The sequence below is a fragment of the Ceratotherium simum genome, chromosome 26 (genome assembly GCF_057802395.1).
Source record: "Ceratotherium simum simum isolate JZ-2026a chromosome 26, ASM5780239v1, whole genome shotgun sequence".
NCBI lineage: Eukaryota > Metazoa > Chordata > Mammalia > Perissodactyla > Rhinocerotidae > Ceratotherium > Ceratotherium simum.
In genome coordinates, this window is record NC_141925.1 from 19084402 (window position 1) to 19101467 (window position 17066).

At 42.1% G+C, this 17066-nt stretch overlaps 1 protein-coding gene across 3 annotated transcripts in view; it reads left to right on the forward strand.

Moving 5' to 3' along the window:
* Positions 1–9514: 9514 nt before the first annotated feature.
* The window catches only part of METTL9 (methyltransferase 9, His-X-His N1(pi)-histidine), a 45409-nt gene continuing 37857 nt past the window's right edge, over positions 9515–17066 (forward strand). Inside the window, exon 1 of one of the 3 annotated variants that reach the window (XM_014796982.2) lies at positions 9515–9601. In XM_014796982.2, coding sequence (XP_014652468.1) covers positions 9557–9601 — 45 coding nt within the window. In that variant the 5' untranslated portion in view covers positions 9515–9556. Of the gene's footprint in view, positions 9602–11601; positions 11865–17066 lie in introns of those variants that run through there. The other 2 variants (XM_087417117.1, XM_087417116.1) reach the window with 2 other exon arrangements.

The window sequence follows — 17066 nt, forward strand, 5'->3', positions numbered from 1 at the left end:
TCAAAATCACTTCAGAAGCAGGAATATTACCAGAATAAAGAGGGAGATCACATAATGGTAAATGGGTCAGTTTACCAATGAGATATAACAATCTTAAATGTGTATGCACCTAACAACAGAGCTTCAAAAACTGATAGAAGTGAATGGAGAAATAGACAAATCCACAATTATAGGTGGAGACTTCACTTCTCTTTTAGTAATCAGTAGGACAAATAGCCAAAAAATCAGTAAGCATATAGAATTGAACAATACTATCAGGAAACTTGACCCAGTTGACATTTATGGAACACTCTGCCCAACAACAGCAGAATACACATTCTCTTCAAGTGCACATGGAACATTTACCAAGATAGACTATGTTCTGGGCAATAAATTAAACAACACTTGTAAAGAATAGGAATCATATAAAGTATGTCTTCTGATCACAATGGCATTAAATTAGAAACCAAGAACAAAAATACCTGGGAAATACCCAAATATCTGGAAGTTAAAAACATACTTTTAAATAACTCATGGGTTAAAGAGAAAGTCACAAGGGAAATTAGAAAATATTTTAAATTGAACAAAAATGAAAACACAACATATCAAAATTTGTGGAATGCAGCAAAAGCAGGGTATAGAAGGAAATGTATGGCACTAAATGCTTCCATTAGAAAAGAAGAAGGGTCTCAAATCAATAATCTGTGCTTATACCTTAAGAAAGTAGAAAAAGAAGAGTAAATTAAACTCAAATCAAGCAGAAGGAAATAATAAAGATCAGAAACTAATAAAATTGGAAACAGATGCCTGTTAGAATACCTATCATCAAAAAGACAAGAGGGGGGCCCAGCCCGGTGGCATAGCGGTTGAGTTTGCGCGCTCCGCTTCAGCGGCCCGGGGTTCACAAGTTCGGATCCTGGGTGCAGGCCTATGCACCACTTATCAAGCCATGCTGTGGTGGCGTCCCATATGAAGTAGAGGAAGATGGGCACGGATGTTAGCCCAGGGCCAATCTTCCTCAGCAAAAAAGAGGAGGATTGGCAACAGATGTTAGCTCAGAGCTAATCTTCCTCAAAAAAAAAGACAAGTGATAACAAATGCTGGTGAGGATGTGGAGAAAAGGGAACCTTTGTGCTCTGTTGGTGGAATTGTAAATTGGTACAACCACTATGGAAATGGTATGGAGATTCCTCAAAAAAACTAAAAATAGAACTACTGAATGATCCAGCAATTCCACTTCTGGGAATACATCTGAAGGAAATGAAAACACTATGTTGAAGAGATATCTGCCCCCCCCATGTTCATAGTAGCATTATTTACAATAGCCAAGACATGGAAACAACCTAAGTATCCATTGGCCAATGAGTGGAGAAAGAAGTTGTGGTACATATATACAATGGAATATTATTCAGCCATAAAAAGAAGGAAATTCTGCCATTTGTGACAACATGGATAGACCTTGAGGGCGTTATGCTAAGTGAAATAAGCCAGACAGAGAAAGACAAATACCATATGATCTCACTTATAAGTGGAATCTAAAAATGTCAAACTCACAGAACCAGAGAGCAGAAGAGTAGTTGCCAGGGGATGGGGGTTGGTGAGGAAAATGGGGAGATGTTGGTCAAAGAGTACAAACTTCCATTTATAAGACTAATAAGTTCTGGGGATCTAATGTACAGCATGATGACTATAGTTAACAATACTGTATTCTATGCTTGAAATTTGCTAAAAGAGTAGCTCTTGAAAAGTGTTCTCACCACCAAAAAAAAAGGTAACTATGAGAGGTGATGGATGTGTTAATTAATTTAATTATGCTAATTATTTCACAATGTATATGTATATTAAATCATCCTGTTGTACACCTTTAAAAAATAATGTTGTACAACCTAAATATATACAATTTTTATTTGTCAATCATACCTCAATAAATCTGGAAAAAAATTAAAAACTTCTGATCTTTGAAAGACATTGTTAAGGAAATGAAATTGTAAGCTACATACTGGGAGAAAATATTTGCAAAATTCCTATTTGATAAAGGACTTGCATGTAGAATATATAAAGAACTCTCACAACCAATTAAAATATGACAACCCAATAAAAAATCGGCAAATATTTGAACAGATATTCCACCAAAGAAGATATATACAGATGGAAAATAAGTACATGAAAAATTGTTTAACATTACTGGTCATTAGGAAAATGCAAATTAAAACCATAGTGAGATACCACTACAGAACTATTAGAATGGCTAGAATAAAAACTGACAATACCACATGCTGACAAGGTTGTGGAGCACCCAGAACTCTCATACATTCCTGGTAAGAATTAAAATGGTACAGCTGCTTTGGAAAATAGTTTGGCAGCTTCTTATAAAGTTAAATATACACCTGACACATGATCCAGAAATCCCACTGCTAGCTATTTGCCCAGGAGAAACAAAAACTTACATTCACACAAAACACGTACACAATGGTTTATGGCAGCTGTATTCATAATCACCAAAAAACTAGAAACAACTCAAATGTCCTTCAGCTGATTAATAGGTAAACAAATTGTGGTACATCTACACCATGGTATGCTGCACATCAATAAAAAAGACTGATCTAGGGCCAGCCCTCGTGGCCTAGTGGTTAAGTTCCATGTGCTCCGCTTCAGCAGCCCGGGGTTCGGTTCCTGGGCGCAGACCTATACCATTCGTCTGTCAGTGGCCATGCTGTGGCGATGGCTTACATACAAAAAGAGGAAGATTGGCAACAGATGTTAGCTCAGGGCAAATCTTCCTCAGCAAAAAAAAAAAAGACTGATCTACTGATACACACAACATGAATGAATGGCAAATGCATTATGCTAAGTGAAAGAAGCCACACTCAAAAGATAGTTTTATTTATATTTATATTCTGGAAAAGGCAAAACTATTGGGGCAGCAAACACATTAGTGGTTGCCAGAGCCTGAAGGTGGGGCGAGTTCTTGACTACAGAGGGACACAGGGAATTTTTTTAGGTAATAGAAACAGTCTGTATTTTGATTGTGGTGTTGATTACACAATTGTATGCATTTGTCAAAACTCATAAATTGTACACTACAGAGGGTAAATTACCTGACTTAAAAAATTTTACAGATCATAGAAATTGTTTTTATTTTATTTTTGTAAAGTTGTCCTGAAGTCATTGCACAAATGCCATTTGACTTGCTATCTAGCAATGTTTTTTTCTTCTTTTAGATTATCTCAACACTTTAAAAATAATTACCTCATTAAAAAAATAATTTCATGACCTTTAAACACTTTAAAGTGCATATTGCTTCTGCTAAGGACCACTTCTCTCTTGTGAGTCATGTTGAAAACTCTGCATTTACAGTAAGATTCTGAATCAATACACCTGGATGGCCCAGGAAATTGCTAGAACCCTGGGGATTCTGATGCTTGTGCTCTGAGGACTGTTCATGAACACTAGGAGGCAGTAGAGCAGCGTGTGAAGAATGTGGGTTCTGAATTCAGACTGTTTACTTTAAAATCCTGCCTCAACCACTCATTTGCTGTGCAATGGAAGCTTTCTTGCCTTAGATTCTTCTTCTGTAAAAAAAAAAAAAAAAAAGGTGATAATAATAGTATCAACCTCATTAGATTGCAATGAGAATTAAAAGAGGTAACACATGTAGGACTCTTTGCACGACGTCTGGCGTCGTCGTCGTTAGTGGCACGTGTGGTGCTCTTGCAATGCTGCTGTAGGGGCTCTTTTTCATAAAGAGTGAGGCTGTAGCCCAGATCTAGAATTTCATGGAGTAGAAATACATCTATTTTCGTTTCTCAAGTACTCTTCCTCCCAGGGGACTGGGCAAGCCTCATACTATGAAACAGCAGGTGGGGATAAGGGAGAGGGTGAAGAATATGGAGGAGAAGAAATGCAAGGATTTTGGTTTCAAGTCATAAGGAGCTGACAATTTGTCAAGCACACAACTCTAACAACAAAAGATGTCTCCACTTAGAAACTTTGTCACAGGTATGTAGCATTTATAGTGAATTATTTCCTATTTTATGGAATGTTATGGAACTCTGAATTTGTGAGATTTGTTTATAAAGTGTGTGGAAAAATGCAGAAAATTATACCACTTCTCTTGTGTACTATGTAAGTACAGATATATTTATATTAGCTTTTTGGAAAAAAATCCACAGAATTCATAATTCACGAAAGAAAGTAAGAAGGTGAAGGAACAGATTTTGTAACTGGAAGAGACTTTACGAGTCTCTGATCCAGGTCCATAACTTTATGTACAGGTGGCCTTTATTAATTACCATTTTTACGAACAAAATAGTTGAGGTTATATGATATTCCAAGGTCACATGGAAAATGTCAGGGATATAACTAGAATTTGAGTTTTCTGCCTCCTGGTGTAAATATTCCCCCTGTTTTTGATGATAAAGATGAGAGCTGGATAAATTAACATGGGGATCAGGAACTAGGAGTGTGTGGGTCAAAACAGACTTTAAGAGAGAACCACAGGCATACTTGAAGAATCCGGGAAAGCTCTCATTCCTATCCATTGTCCTTTCCAGCAAGTGAGGTTTGATGTCTGTTCGGTGAAGGAAGGCTGGCTGGTCATCTTCAGTTCCCATAAGGAGCATGATGTGGGTAAATCATCATTGTCTGAGGTTTTATTAGTGTAGAAACTTGACATGTGGGTACATTGAGAATGGAATCATCTCTCACAGGCACATTAGCATGGACCAAACTCACAGAACAAGGCAAAAAAAAAAAAAAAAAAAAAAACCTATTTACTAATTTATACTGAGAAACTTAACTATCAATGAGCCAGGTGCTGTGTTCCCCCATCAGCACATTCTCACCCTCTATAAGGGATGTGGTGAGCATGGACTGAGGAACACGATGATTTAGGATGATGTTAATGGATGTTGTCATGGAGCCTTGGTAAGATGGAGGCACCCATCTCCATCCACACAGAGAGACACCTGATGCACTGAGCAGGGCAGACCAGGGTACTGTCTCCAGGGCTGGTGATGGAGATCTGCTACCAAATCAGCTTGCCTTTCCATTTCCTAGGTTTTCAAAACTGACCCAACTCCCCCCCCTCCACACAATGAACTGTTATTTTTATAAATATGTTATGACCTTCCTTCACTCAATTGGCAGTCAAGTCTTGGCTTGGGGACCTACGTTTTTTAAAGGTGACTTTGCATCTCTTTACTCTGATCTATTATATGCATGCTTTTAAAAAGTGTGATTCTCAGACAGCAATTTTATAAATTTCCTTATTACCAGAATTTTTTTCAGGGCAATTTTGTGACTGACTCCATGTACCGCCTACTATGTCAGACAGACCTGACTCAAAATTTTTTGCTTGAAACATCCTTAAACATATACGTGAAAAATAAAATGTATTCCTGATACTTGTGTCCAAACAGATATAAGTTCTAAATGGGGTAAAAGAGCTAATAAATGTTAGATGTCCTCAAATATGATGTGATTTACTATGTGTCAAGATGGAAATACCGTCCTTGAATATACTGCTATTTACAGTACAATAATGGAGAAATTCCATTCCATGAATCAAACAGGGTGTTGGAGATTCTAAAAATGAATCCATTGTACTATCAAATCCTACAGAAGTAACTTAGATTTTTTTTCCTGAAGACTTATTCCATTGAATAATCATGATGAGCATTGTAGATGTGGTGAAAATTATCTGTAAACATGTCTCCTTATGAAAGCAAAGTGCATATAAGGAACTAAAGCAATTTGTTTAAAATTGTGAGATGTCTGTTTGAAAAGCTGCAAATTTGGCTCCAATGTCATTTATAGTTTTGGTTATAAAATTGACTTTTCCTGGAGGGAAAATAGCCTGTTCTGTATTCACAAATACCAAACTACACTTTAGTGAGGTTCCTCAGCAAAGCTTCTTCCCCCATTCCCACCCTCACCCCCAGGGCTGCTGTGAGAGGGGAGGAAGGTGGAATCCGAATTCTGCTGGCTGAAGAAAAGAGTCTTCTTGCTGGAGGAAAAGCTGCCCCTCTAATACCCAGCCCTGTCACATCTAAGACTTTTTTTTCAAAAGACTTGAGCATAGAAAGCTAATGAACTTGGAAATAAAGTTTCTATTGTAGAATAGCTTAATAGCTGCTTTCAGTGTCGACTGTCAATTTTAGAAAACTGTATGGAACAAAGGATACTTGGTAAGGGGAAACTGTGATCAAAGAAAAACTGTAGGGCTCTCACAATGCTGAGGTTTTGGTTGTCTAATAACCAAATGCCTTTCCTCTGGATTTAATGATTTGTGCACACAATAAGTTTAAGGACGATCCTAGGCTAAGTTGTAAAACAGCTCACATTAGTTGTGGCTATTAAAAAAATCAATCACAGTTTTCACAAGAGAAGGAAGATAGTTTTGTCTGATTTTTCAGGTTGGTTGATTGCTCAAGAATCCTCTTTCATAAACGCATTTTTCCTCATTTTCAGACCAGTTTGTGGTTGTGCAAAAATAAAACAGTGGTCCTCTTTCATGCCAGCAGAGATGCGGTTCTGTGGTATGTTACACAAACTCTTTAAGATCACTCATGTTTATGTACATACATACATATTTTGTCTACTAGGAAATATTTAGATTTTAAGTTTTAAAAGCTTTCTCATTGTACCATGCAATTTTTTCATATAAACCATAAGTTTGAATGTTTTATAGTCACAAAATAAGAAGGCTTTATGGTTTCAAAATAAGCAATGAAAACACAGTGGCATGAAGTTACATGGTGTGTTGGGTGGAGAGGAAGCAACCATTCATAAGACCAAAGCCACATACATGAAGGAGACAGCAATTGAAGAGGCCAAGGATAGGGATGTTTTGAAAATATACTTAAAACAAGATGAAAGATCTTTGAACCTTTGAAAGTGCCCCAGAAAGTGAATGCAAACAACAGCCTTCTCTCTTTTATCAGAGCTCTGACTCAGACCTGCTAGTAGAAGGACCTTGCTGAGTTGAAATATATGTATTTTAAAAATACATATAGTCCTTTAAGTGGCTTAAACTATTACTGTGCAAATTCCTTTTAAGGATCCTAGGAGCAGTTGCGTATATGCACGACATAAGTACATAGGTGGCCCAACATGAGTCTTCACGTCCCAGAAGGCTCTGAGGGGTAGCCCATTTCTTTGCTCACAGTTCCTGGGTGCCCCTGTAGTCCAGAGGAACTTGGGCAACTCGGACGCTCTCAAGCTTAGCAAGGAGATGTCAAAATGAGGGCCACAAAGCCACACTTCCTCAGGGCAGCTTTCCCTGCACACTCCCCCCAGTCACCCCAGATAAGTCAAGTCTCTCTGTTATAAGTTCTCCGAACAATACACAATTCTTGTCTAGCACTCAGCAGTTTGTAATTATATATTCATTTTGTGATTACTTGGACTGGCCTCCCTACTAGAGAGTAAGCTGTAAGAGGGGGAGGCATTGTGTTTATTTTGTTTTCTATTCCATTTAGTCCAGTACCTGGAGTATTGCTTGTACTCAATAAATATTTATTGACTATGTGAAAGTGGTATTTCTTTGTCTTTCTGATGTTACTCTGACATAAACTGAAACAGGTATGAGATTGCCATGGAAAGGAAGGTTTGGATGGTTCTAAGCAGGTGAAATGGCACAGAGGCGTACAATGAGCCAGCAGGGAAGAGTTCTATATGTCAGAGGGGGAAAGGCTTTCCTACTAAGACAGGCATCCCTGACAAGTAGATGACTTGAGTTTGCTGCCTGATTTTGTGATTTGAGGTGTGAATGTTTTATAGTTTGTGTTTTATATTCCTTTCCCCCACTTCCATCCTCACTCCCCTAGTTAGTTCAGAGTCTCAGAAAGGGGTCTGGGAATAGACACATTATGAGGAGGAGCTCCCATCAGGGGCTCGAAGGGAAGGTTTTATGGAGAGTAGCTTCGCAGAGACCATAGTCATATTAGGACTGAGCATCATTATTATGATAACCTTGGTTGAAACTTTCAGACCATCTGATTGTCATACATGTGTTGTGAAGTAGGCAGCTCAGGATCATGGCCCTCAGAATAGATAAAAGAAAGGGAGGCTCAGAAGAGGTCGATTTATGCAAGTTATAGTGAAAACAAGAGCAAATTAATTTTTTTGAGAGCTTACTATGTGCTGAGGCACTACACTAAGCCCTTTATATTTGGGATATGTAATTTAAACCTCACTACACCCCATGAGATAGGTAACCACTATTATTATTCCCATTTTACAGATGAGGAGACTGAGACCTATAGAGGTTAAGTTATTTGCCTCAAATTGCATAACCAAGAAGCATAGAGCCAGGCTTCAGACCCAGGTAGTCTGTCTCAAGAGCACAGAGGATCAACCACTATGCTAATGAGCGGCATTGGGAGATATCCAATAGAGTACACTGTGTCATTTGTACTTGCTTCTATAGGTTTTCTGACTCCTCGTTCAGTTTTGCTACTTTATCTTGCCAATGTTTTGTTTCCCCCCGCCCAAAGCCCCAGTAGATAGTTGTATGTCATAGCTGCACATCCTTCTAGTTGCTGTATGTGGGACATGGCCTCAGCATGGCCAGAGAAGCGGTGCATCGGTGCGTGCCCGGGATCCGAACCCGGGCCGCCAGCAGCAGAGCACGCGCACTTAACCGCTAAGCCACAGGGCCTTGCCAATGATTTTTAACCTGTTTGTAGTTTCACCTCAGCTTAGAATTTATCAGAGACCATAGTGATGTCATTGCACATGACTGAAATTATATCAACCACGTTCACATAAAAATCCCCTACGTTTACTCATTTTAAAAAATTGTTGAATACATTTACTAATTTTATTTTTTAGAGGTGCTCACTGCTTAATAACCACAGGGCACATCTACTGAATATATTGGGGAAAACTTGCACCATTTCTCTGACACTACAAAATGTTAAGAAGCATAAAAAAATCTAAGTCCATGAAAACGTGTGATTGATTGTATGAGTTCTTTTTAGACTATTATCTCTTCAAGGAGATAACAATGACCAACAGTGACCGGCACATTTTATGCCCTCTCAGATCCAAGTCTCTCTCCCTACGATTCTCTTTACATTATACTTTGTAATTGAAAAGAGAACATGAAAATGCCATAATTTGTAGCTGATAAGAACAATTACATACAACAAAAAGCACCTTTTCCTGGAATTCTAGATAGGAAGGTGATCCAGTTGGGATTTCGGGCCTGTGCACAGAGCTGCGACCCAAGCTAGTCACCTGAGCTCCGGGTCAGGAGGGCAGTGAGCAGAGCTCAGCACAGAGGGTGTCATTTATGTGTCTCTTGAATACCACTGACTGCACTTCAAAGCCACGTTAGAAAGGATATTGGCTTATATTTGGCTTTTTGTGCTATCTGTGCCTCTTCCCCTCTCCATTATGGATAACTGAGGTTTTAATATACAGTAGTGACATTCTAGTCAGTGAAGGAAGGAGGCAGTCCCCGAGGGCAATCTGAACTTCTGCTTAGTATATTTGCTCTTGCTGTTTTCCTTCCTCCTCATTTGTAATTCAAGAGGCTCTCTGAGAAGAGAGAGACAGCGAGGCATCTTAGATGGATCGAAAGACCACGAGCTGGGACACCAGGTTCTATGAAAAGGTCTGCTCTTGCATTTGCTCTGCTACTTTTAGGCAAATCATTTGATCACGCTGTGCTTTGGTTTCTTCTTGTGCTTGCTAAGTGTAAATAACATGTATGTGAGTATTTTGTGATTATTATAGAGTATTTAAAATGGGTGAGTGGTTTATTTTTCCCGGCCAGCTGCTCAGGTCTAAAGCGAAAATCTGCTCCTTTGAGATGCTAGGCTTCATGGCAGTCAACTGACCCCAAATCCTTCAGACTACGGCAGCCATCTAGTTGCATCTTGTTCATCTGACACATTTTGCAGTCTCTGAGCTGCAGCTCATCAGGCTTACTTTATTTACAGCTGGAGGGCATACCTTTTTGTCTCCTTTGTTGTCAGAAATGAAATATGTCATTTTATATACTCTTGTGGCTTTCACCCCCTTCCCCACCCCACCTCACCCCCTCTAAAATGAAGGCTTCTTTCGCACAGAGCTGTTTTATCTGTGACGCTGATCCCAAGAGACAAAGGAGGAGAAGGTGACATGGTAAACAAACTGACTGACTTGGACTTGCTACTCTAGTTTCTTTTTCATGATTGGGCCAGGACCAGTAGAGGTCTGAACTGGATTTAGTAAGAGGCAGGCTCTTTGGAGTTTTGGCTGGAAGCAGACAGGGAGTACACTAGAAAGAAAGAACACAAAGTACCCTCTCCTCTTCCCCACCCCACCTTTTGTGTTTTGTTTTGTTAATAACCTATGTCACATTAGGCAACAAGATGTCCCTGTCAGCGAAAGGTGCCAGGCTGAGATTCTCAGAAGCTAAAAAAATGTTTGTGGGTAAGGAACAGTTTTGTTCCTCATCAGCAGATCACCACACTAATATTTCGTAAGTGACAATCTCTGAAGTGCAATATTGGAGTTATCACAAAGGTTTATTTCTTTTGAACTAAAATAAAATGCATTCACATTACTTCTAGTGCAGTTAAAAGCATTTTCTCAACAAACCTAGCAAGGTGTTAAAGCTAGAGGACCCATGAAATACGGTATGTTACTCAGTTGTAGCTTGGGTAGCAGCAGGAAGAACCTCAGACAGGAACACGGTGTAACCCTTCAGTTTTGAAACGTTGCTAGGTCTCCCTGTGCTATAAATGATCAAAGAAACATCCGGGTAAATACTGCTCCCAGAGCTTAGTTCGCTTGGAGGCTGTTGGGTCCAGCTTCGGTCTGTTAGGTCAAGGAAACAAGCAAGCAGGGACTCTAATTCGGGGTCTTCATTCTTGGAAACAGGGTCATCAATACATCAAAACATTACTTGCAAGCGGCCCAGCTCAACAAAGGCAGAGCTTTCGCCGATGTCTCCCAGAAACATGCCGCCAGCAACTTGCCAGGCTTGGGAAGCGGGGCGGGGAGGTGGGGAGGGGAGGCGGTACCGCTTCCCGGAGATTCCCGTCTGCTTTGCAGCGCCCGCGAGGCGGGCTGGGGGCCTTTGGGGTGGGGGTCTGCCTCGTCGGCTCTAAATGGTAACAAGGAGGTTACGCAGCTGAGCCGGTAACAGTAAGAACTGCCAGCGTCCGTCTGTGGCAGGAACTCGGCCTGAGGTGTCTGGACGTCCGAAATGGATGCGAGTCCCCTCGTCACCCCCGTCCCTCTGCACAGCCAAGCGGACATCCCGCGGGGGCGGGACGAGGGGCCCGGAAGCAGAGACTAAGACGAGGAAAGACCACAAGTCCTGCGGGCACCACCCCGGAGGGCCCGGGAGGCTTCAATTTCCGCCTCCGGAAGTGCTCTCCCCTGGCCTAAAAAAATTAAATCTCCGCCATTACGTGGAGCCGCGGCCCAGAGGGAGCGGGGACGCGCGACCCCCTTGTCCCGCCTCCCGGCCGCTCGTGCGTGCTCCGGCTGGAAACAGGCGCCGGCGGCGGCGGCGTTCCGCGGGCGGACAGGAAGGGGGAGGCGGGAAGGCCGTGCGCCGCCCGCTCCTCCCCGCCCCCCCTCGGCCCTGCAGGGCTGGATGGGCAAGTCGGGCGCGATGGCTCGAGCCCGGGCGGCGGCGGCGGCGGCCGGAGGCGGCGGCGCCTCCTGCTCTTCGCCGCGGCGCCGGCGGTGATCGGCGCGAGCGGCCGCGGCGCCCGATGAGACTGTTGGCGGGCTGGCTGTGCCTGAGCCTGGCGTCCGTGTGGCTGGCGCGGAGGATGTGGACGCTGCGCAGCCCGCTCACCCGCTCCCTGCACGGGAACATGACGAGCGGCCCGGGCGGGCCGGCGGCGGCCGCGGGCGGCAGGAAGGAGAACCACCAGGTACCGGCCGGCCCGGCCCGGCGGGGGCGGCGGCGCTTCCCGCGCGCGGCCGGCTATTGTGCGGGGCGGCGCGGCCAGGGCGTCCGCGGGCCCCGGCCGCTCGGAAAGTTTCCCCGCGGCTCCTTTTGTTCGGCGGCGCGGGCGGAGCGCGGCTCCCCGTCCCCTCCCGGCCCAGCTGGGCGCCCGGAGCCCGCATTGTTCCCGGCGCCGGGCGGTGACCGCGGGCGCCCGCTCCCGCGGCAGGACCGAGCAAGTGGCGGCCGGCGCGTGGCACGGGCGCCTGCGGGGCTTTAAAGGACCAGACCAGACCCGTTACCCCGACAGCCCTCCTCACCCCCGAGGATCAAGGTGAAAACCCGGCCCTCTTTTTGTCTAGCTGAATCTACGCACATACAAAGGGCCGGAAAGAAATGGAACCGAGCATCGTGAGGCGTTTAACTCGCCAGGCTTATTCGGGTGACATTGTCCCTAAGCGCTTGTGTGTGTTTGACAGGTCCTCACGCGCATCCTACCGAACCTTCCCCTCCTATCGAGGAGAGATCTCCTTTAAATTCCCATGTTGGTACCTGACCAGGAAGATATAAGAAGGAAGATGGTGCAAGCTTTTACGGGAGGGAAGGGTGTTTAAAACAGATCTGGGCGGGACTGAATTCTTTTAAGAGTTGTAGATGTGAATCATGAACAATGTGATGTGAGCGGCGAGGTAATCTTTTCATTAGCTTAGTTTTGTGCCACTTAAGGAAGTGTGTGCAGGTCAGCTGTAGAATTGAGTGAGACATTTCATATTTGGCCATAATGTAGTTTGCGGTTAACGTTACATTCATTGAAAAGAGGTTTTTGAACTGTGCCAGAGTGTTGGCTCATAATAGCTAGCATTTATATAGTACATTTTGCCTTTCCAGAGAGCAGTAACTAATTATTTTCTGTCTTGCGTCTCATCATTTTCATAGATTTCTCATTTTCCTATGTTACTTATTATGCCAGGTGTCCAGAGAGTTTACACTCGGGTTGATTTCGTGTGTTTTAATGAAAATTGAAAAAGCAGTTCATTCAGAAAAGTAGCATTTAGTTGTCATTTAGCAAAGAATAATAGTGGCCCTTTTTCTATTATTAAAGGAAATCATAAATTTCCGTAAAATTTTTTGTAATCCTACAGCTATTGCAATTTATTAGGTAATCACTCCTATGATATTGTTAGGCATGAAGTTAATAGGTGATCTTAAGTTGTAAAACCACATTTTTTGCTATGGATTGCTTCCTTACACTAGTCATTCTTAGAGAAACAACTCTAAAGTACCATAGTGATAATGTACAGTCACCAAAATGTCACATATCCAGATGGAATGTGGATAATGGTGTAAAACAATGAATTAGAAATGTAATTTTCAACAGTTGGTAGTAATAAGATTCTGGATAGGATAAAAAGGAGGCTTATTTCCATTGATGTGGAATTATGGTTGAGTCGTAGCTCTAGGTATTTATCATAACACTTGTCGTGATTGCCTCTCCTCAGCACACTTGAGATGTTTTCAGTGCTCAAAAAAGAATTGGACGTATTTTAAAAATTGAAAAACTGTTTAAACAATTTGATTTTTATGGAGCTTAGCTAGAATTATAGCTGTAGACATAGCTTCAGAATATCTCCGAACAGGATACTTTCTAATTGTGTACCTTTTTAAAGCAAGTTCTAAGGAAAATTAATACTGGTTTCTGATATCTCACTTACGTCCTTATGCTTCTGAGATACTCGTGTGTGTGTGTGTGCGCGTGCATTTTAACCAGTTGCACTAACAATTTGGCAGCTAATTTCTCCAAGATGAAGACTAATCCGGTGCTTTCTGAATATTTAGGGGGAGATTGGCTCTTTTCTTTAGAATAATCAATTCAGACGTTATTTGGGGATGATCCATTCACATTATGAAGATATTATCCATGAATAAAGATTTAAATGAACAAAAGAAAAGTGTGTATAGGAACCCCAGTGAGATAAAGTGGAATAGGAGACTGTCCTCTGCAGCGTGGCCAAGTTGATGATTTATCTGCTTTATATTCCAAGATCCTGGATTTGCTTTATAAACTTTGTTTTGCTTGTGAAGTAACTTAACTCTGATGGCTTTTCCTCCTTCAAATCACTAGTTCTATACAAGGTCCTCTGGTGTTCATTTGGGTTTGCCGGTTCCATAGCCAGCCACATTTGGTTCTTTTGGAGTTGCATAAAAGTAGGTTTATGGATTTGACTGAACTGTACTCAGCCCAAGTATTCCTTATGGTTATTTTTTTAAAGAAATTATGGTGGAGGATTCTATAGTTAAAAGAGAGATCTTGGGCAATGTTTATTCATTAAAAATTGCTGTTGAGTCACTGTAGCCTGAAGCTGCAAGCCTCCTTTGAGCTAAAGCAGCTCTAAAACTATAGTAGCGGCACCATTTTAATAACTTGGTTTTGAGTGCTGGCTTCAGAACTGGGGTTGTTTCACTTTGGGCAAGCAAGAAGTGAGGACTTTGCTTGGAGCAGGAATATGGCTTGCAGGCGAGACTGGGCTCACTGACTTTGGTACAGCCTGTGAAGTAAGAATGGTTTTGCATTTTTAAATGGTTGCAAAAAATTTTTTGTAACGTGTGGAAATTTCTTACATGAAATTCGTATCTGAGTGTCCACAAATTAAGTTTTGTTGGAATAGAGCCACCACATTCATCCGGCCTACAGTGGCAGAGTTGAGTAATTGGGACTGTATGACCCACAAGCCTGAAATATTTACTATCTGTTCTTTACAGAAAAGAGTTTTCCCAAGAGAAATTTTCCAGCTTCCTTAATCAGCAGCACATTCTAATCACAGGTTGCCAGGTGGGTAGTTTGACTCATTGGGAAGAAATAGAGCCAGGCAGCAAGAAACTAGATATGTCACTTTTCAATATTGGCAGCCTCAGAACTTGAAAATAACAACAGAAGAAACTTTGAATCTAGTCTTTTCAGTTGCACCTTGGACTTAAAGTTCATACAGCTATTTTAGAGCTGTTGAAACTTGAAAGGACTCTTAGGCCCCACCAACTAGGTTCTTGGTAACAAAGTCATTCAGCAGCTTCTCAATGGATGGAGTGAAAAAAGAATTATAGAACTCCCTGGAACCAAGCCAGGACAATTTCTCCAGGTGACATGCTGCAAGGTTTTTTAAAAGCACAGATAACGTTCAATATCTGGAATTATTAAGGTGTAACTTAAAATTGCAAGTATGTGTATATCTGACTTATTTTATTTTTTCACCTTCTTATGTAAGCTCAGAACTGTGCTATGCCACAAGTGATCATGATTCAAGATAGGACTGAAATGATTTGGGATTTTTTTCCAAATGAAAAAATACTTGGATATCACAGCCAGAGGTCAAAGGTTGTGCTAAAGGGTAGATTTCTATCCCTTCTCCCTTAAGTCCCCATTTACCTTGTGGAGTGGACAGAAGTCAGGCATGAGTTAACAATGCTCAAGGCAGTCAGCCAGCCAGCCAGCCAGACACTGATGCATCCGTGTCCTCCTCTGAACTGCCTTCCAGAGTCTGGAAGACTTTGCAGCCGAATACCAAAGAAATTTTGGAAAGGGTTTCTTTCTTTGCTTATAACTTGTGTTGAAACCCTAAACAAATGTTTGCTTCCATTTCGTGGAACACTAGGATCTCTCTCTTCTGCTGGATTTACCAAAGGCCTGTGTGTTCCACTTTGAAGGTGACCTAGGGGACCCTGGTAACTTGCAGTAAAAGACTGCTGTTTACACCCTCTGAAGCTTTATTAAAATCTGAGGATTATAAAATACTAACAGTGAGTGAATATTTGAAATGAAGATTGCCAGTAATTTATTTGTTAAATCAAAGCTGAAGCAACTTAATCAAATCTGTAAATTATTTCCCTGCATGTACATGAGGGTGCTTTGTCACTCTACATGTTGAAATCTCACATGAGGAGATTGTTGGTTTAGGTTTGTATCATTAGTAGAAACAGTAATGAATGGTTTGACTATTTATTCCTGTGCTGTGCTTTGATGCAAAGAAGGTGTCGATGATGAAATGTCTGGACTGACTGGATTGCATTGCAGAAACTTAAAGCATGATTTTTGAATCCTTAGCTGTCAAGGTCAGTGTTGCCGGGCTTGATCTGACCACCTCTGTAGTAGGAAAGGTTCTGTGTTCCTGGACCCCGATCCGTGGAGCCTTTCCCATTGTTTTTAGTGGCACTGAAGGCCTCAGGTCTTTGGTTACTCATTTCTTTGAGGATGGCCTTGTGCCCAGACCCACAGTGTGGTTTTTAGGGATCTCCTTGAACTTCGGTTCTCCTCTGACCCGCTTTTGTGGACCTTGGACAGGAAAGGGAAGGAAATCCGCAGTTATTGGGCTTCTGTTATATGCCAGGCACTTAAATATATTATTCGCTCTAATCCTCATAACAACTCCGGGAGGTAGGTGGTACATCGCCATTTTACAGACAGAAGATTGAGGCTAAGAGAGATGAAACTTGCTCAGAAGTACAGTTAATAGATGGCAGAGTTGGATTTTGAACCCACTTCTTTCTAGTTTGAAGGCCCAGGCTTTTTCTGTTGCTTCATGGTGTCCCTCCTAGAGAGCTGTGTTGTCTGAAGGGCTGTGAAGATAGGCCGTCTACTTCATGGGGAAGTGCGCCCACTCCAGGGGACCTCTGTGTAGACATTCAAGTTACGGAGCTGTCTGCAAAATACCAGCTGAAGTTCTGGCCGTTTGTGAGTTAGTCAAGGATGGGACGGCTGCTTGAAGTGCCGGCCTTCATCCAGTTTGTGCATGCTTTTTGTCAAGTTTAACATTGGAACAAAAAACCATTTCTTATCTATGGTGTGTTTTTTCTGACACCAACTGATTCTCCAGTTCTCTGACACCAACTGAGTATCCTACATTTTGGTTCTGTTCTGACATTAACTACCCGCAGTTAGGATCAGTCCACAGGTTTAAGGGCTCAGCGCCCCCAAGCCTGCCCTCACTTCAGACACCAGCCACAAGTTGCAGTCCACAGACTACCTATGCTTCTGTTTGACTTGGTTGCAAATTCTGGGGTTCCCACAACCCCCCCTCAGGTTAGATAATTTGCTAGAAATTATCTAGAACTCAGGAAAACACTTTACTTACAAGGATACAACTCAGGAACAGCCAAATGGAAGAGATTCGAGGGCAAGGAATGTGAGCTGGGGTTT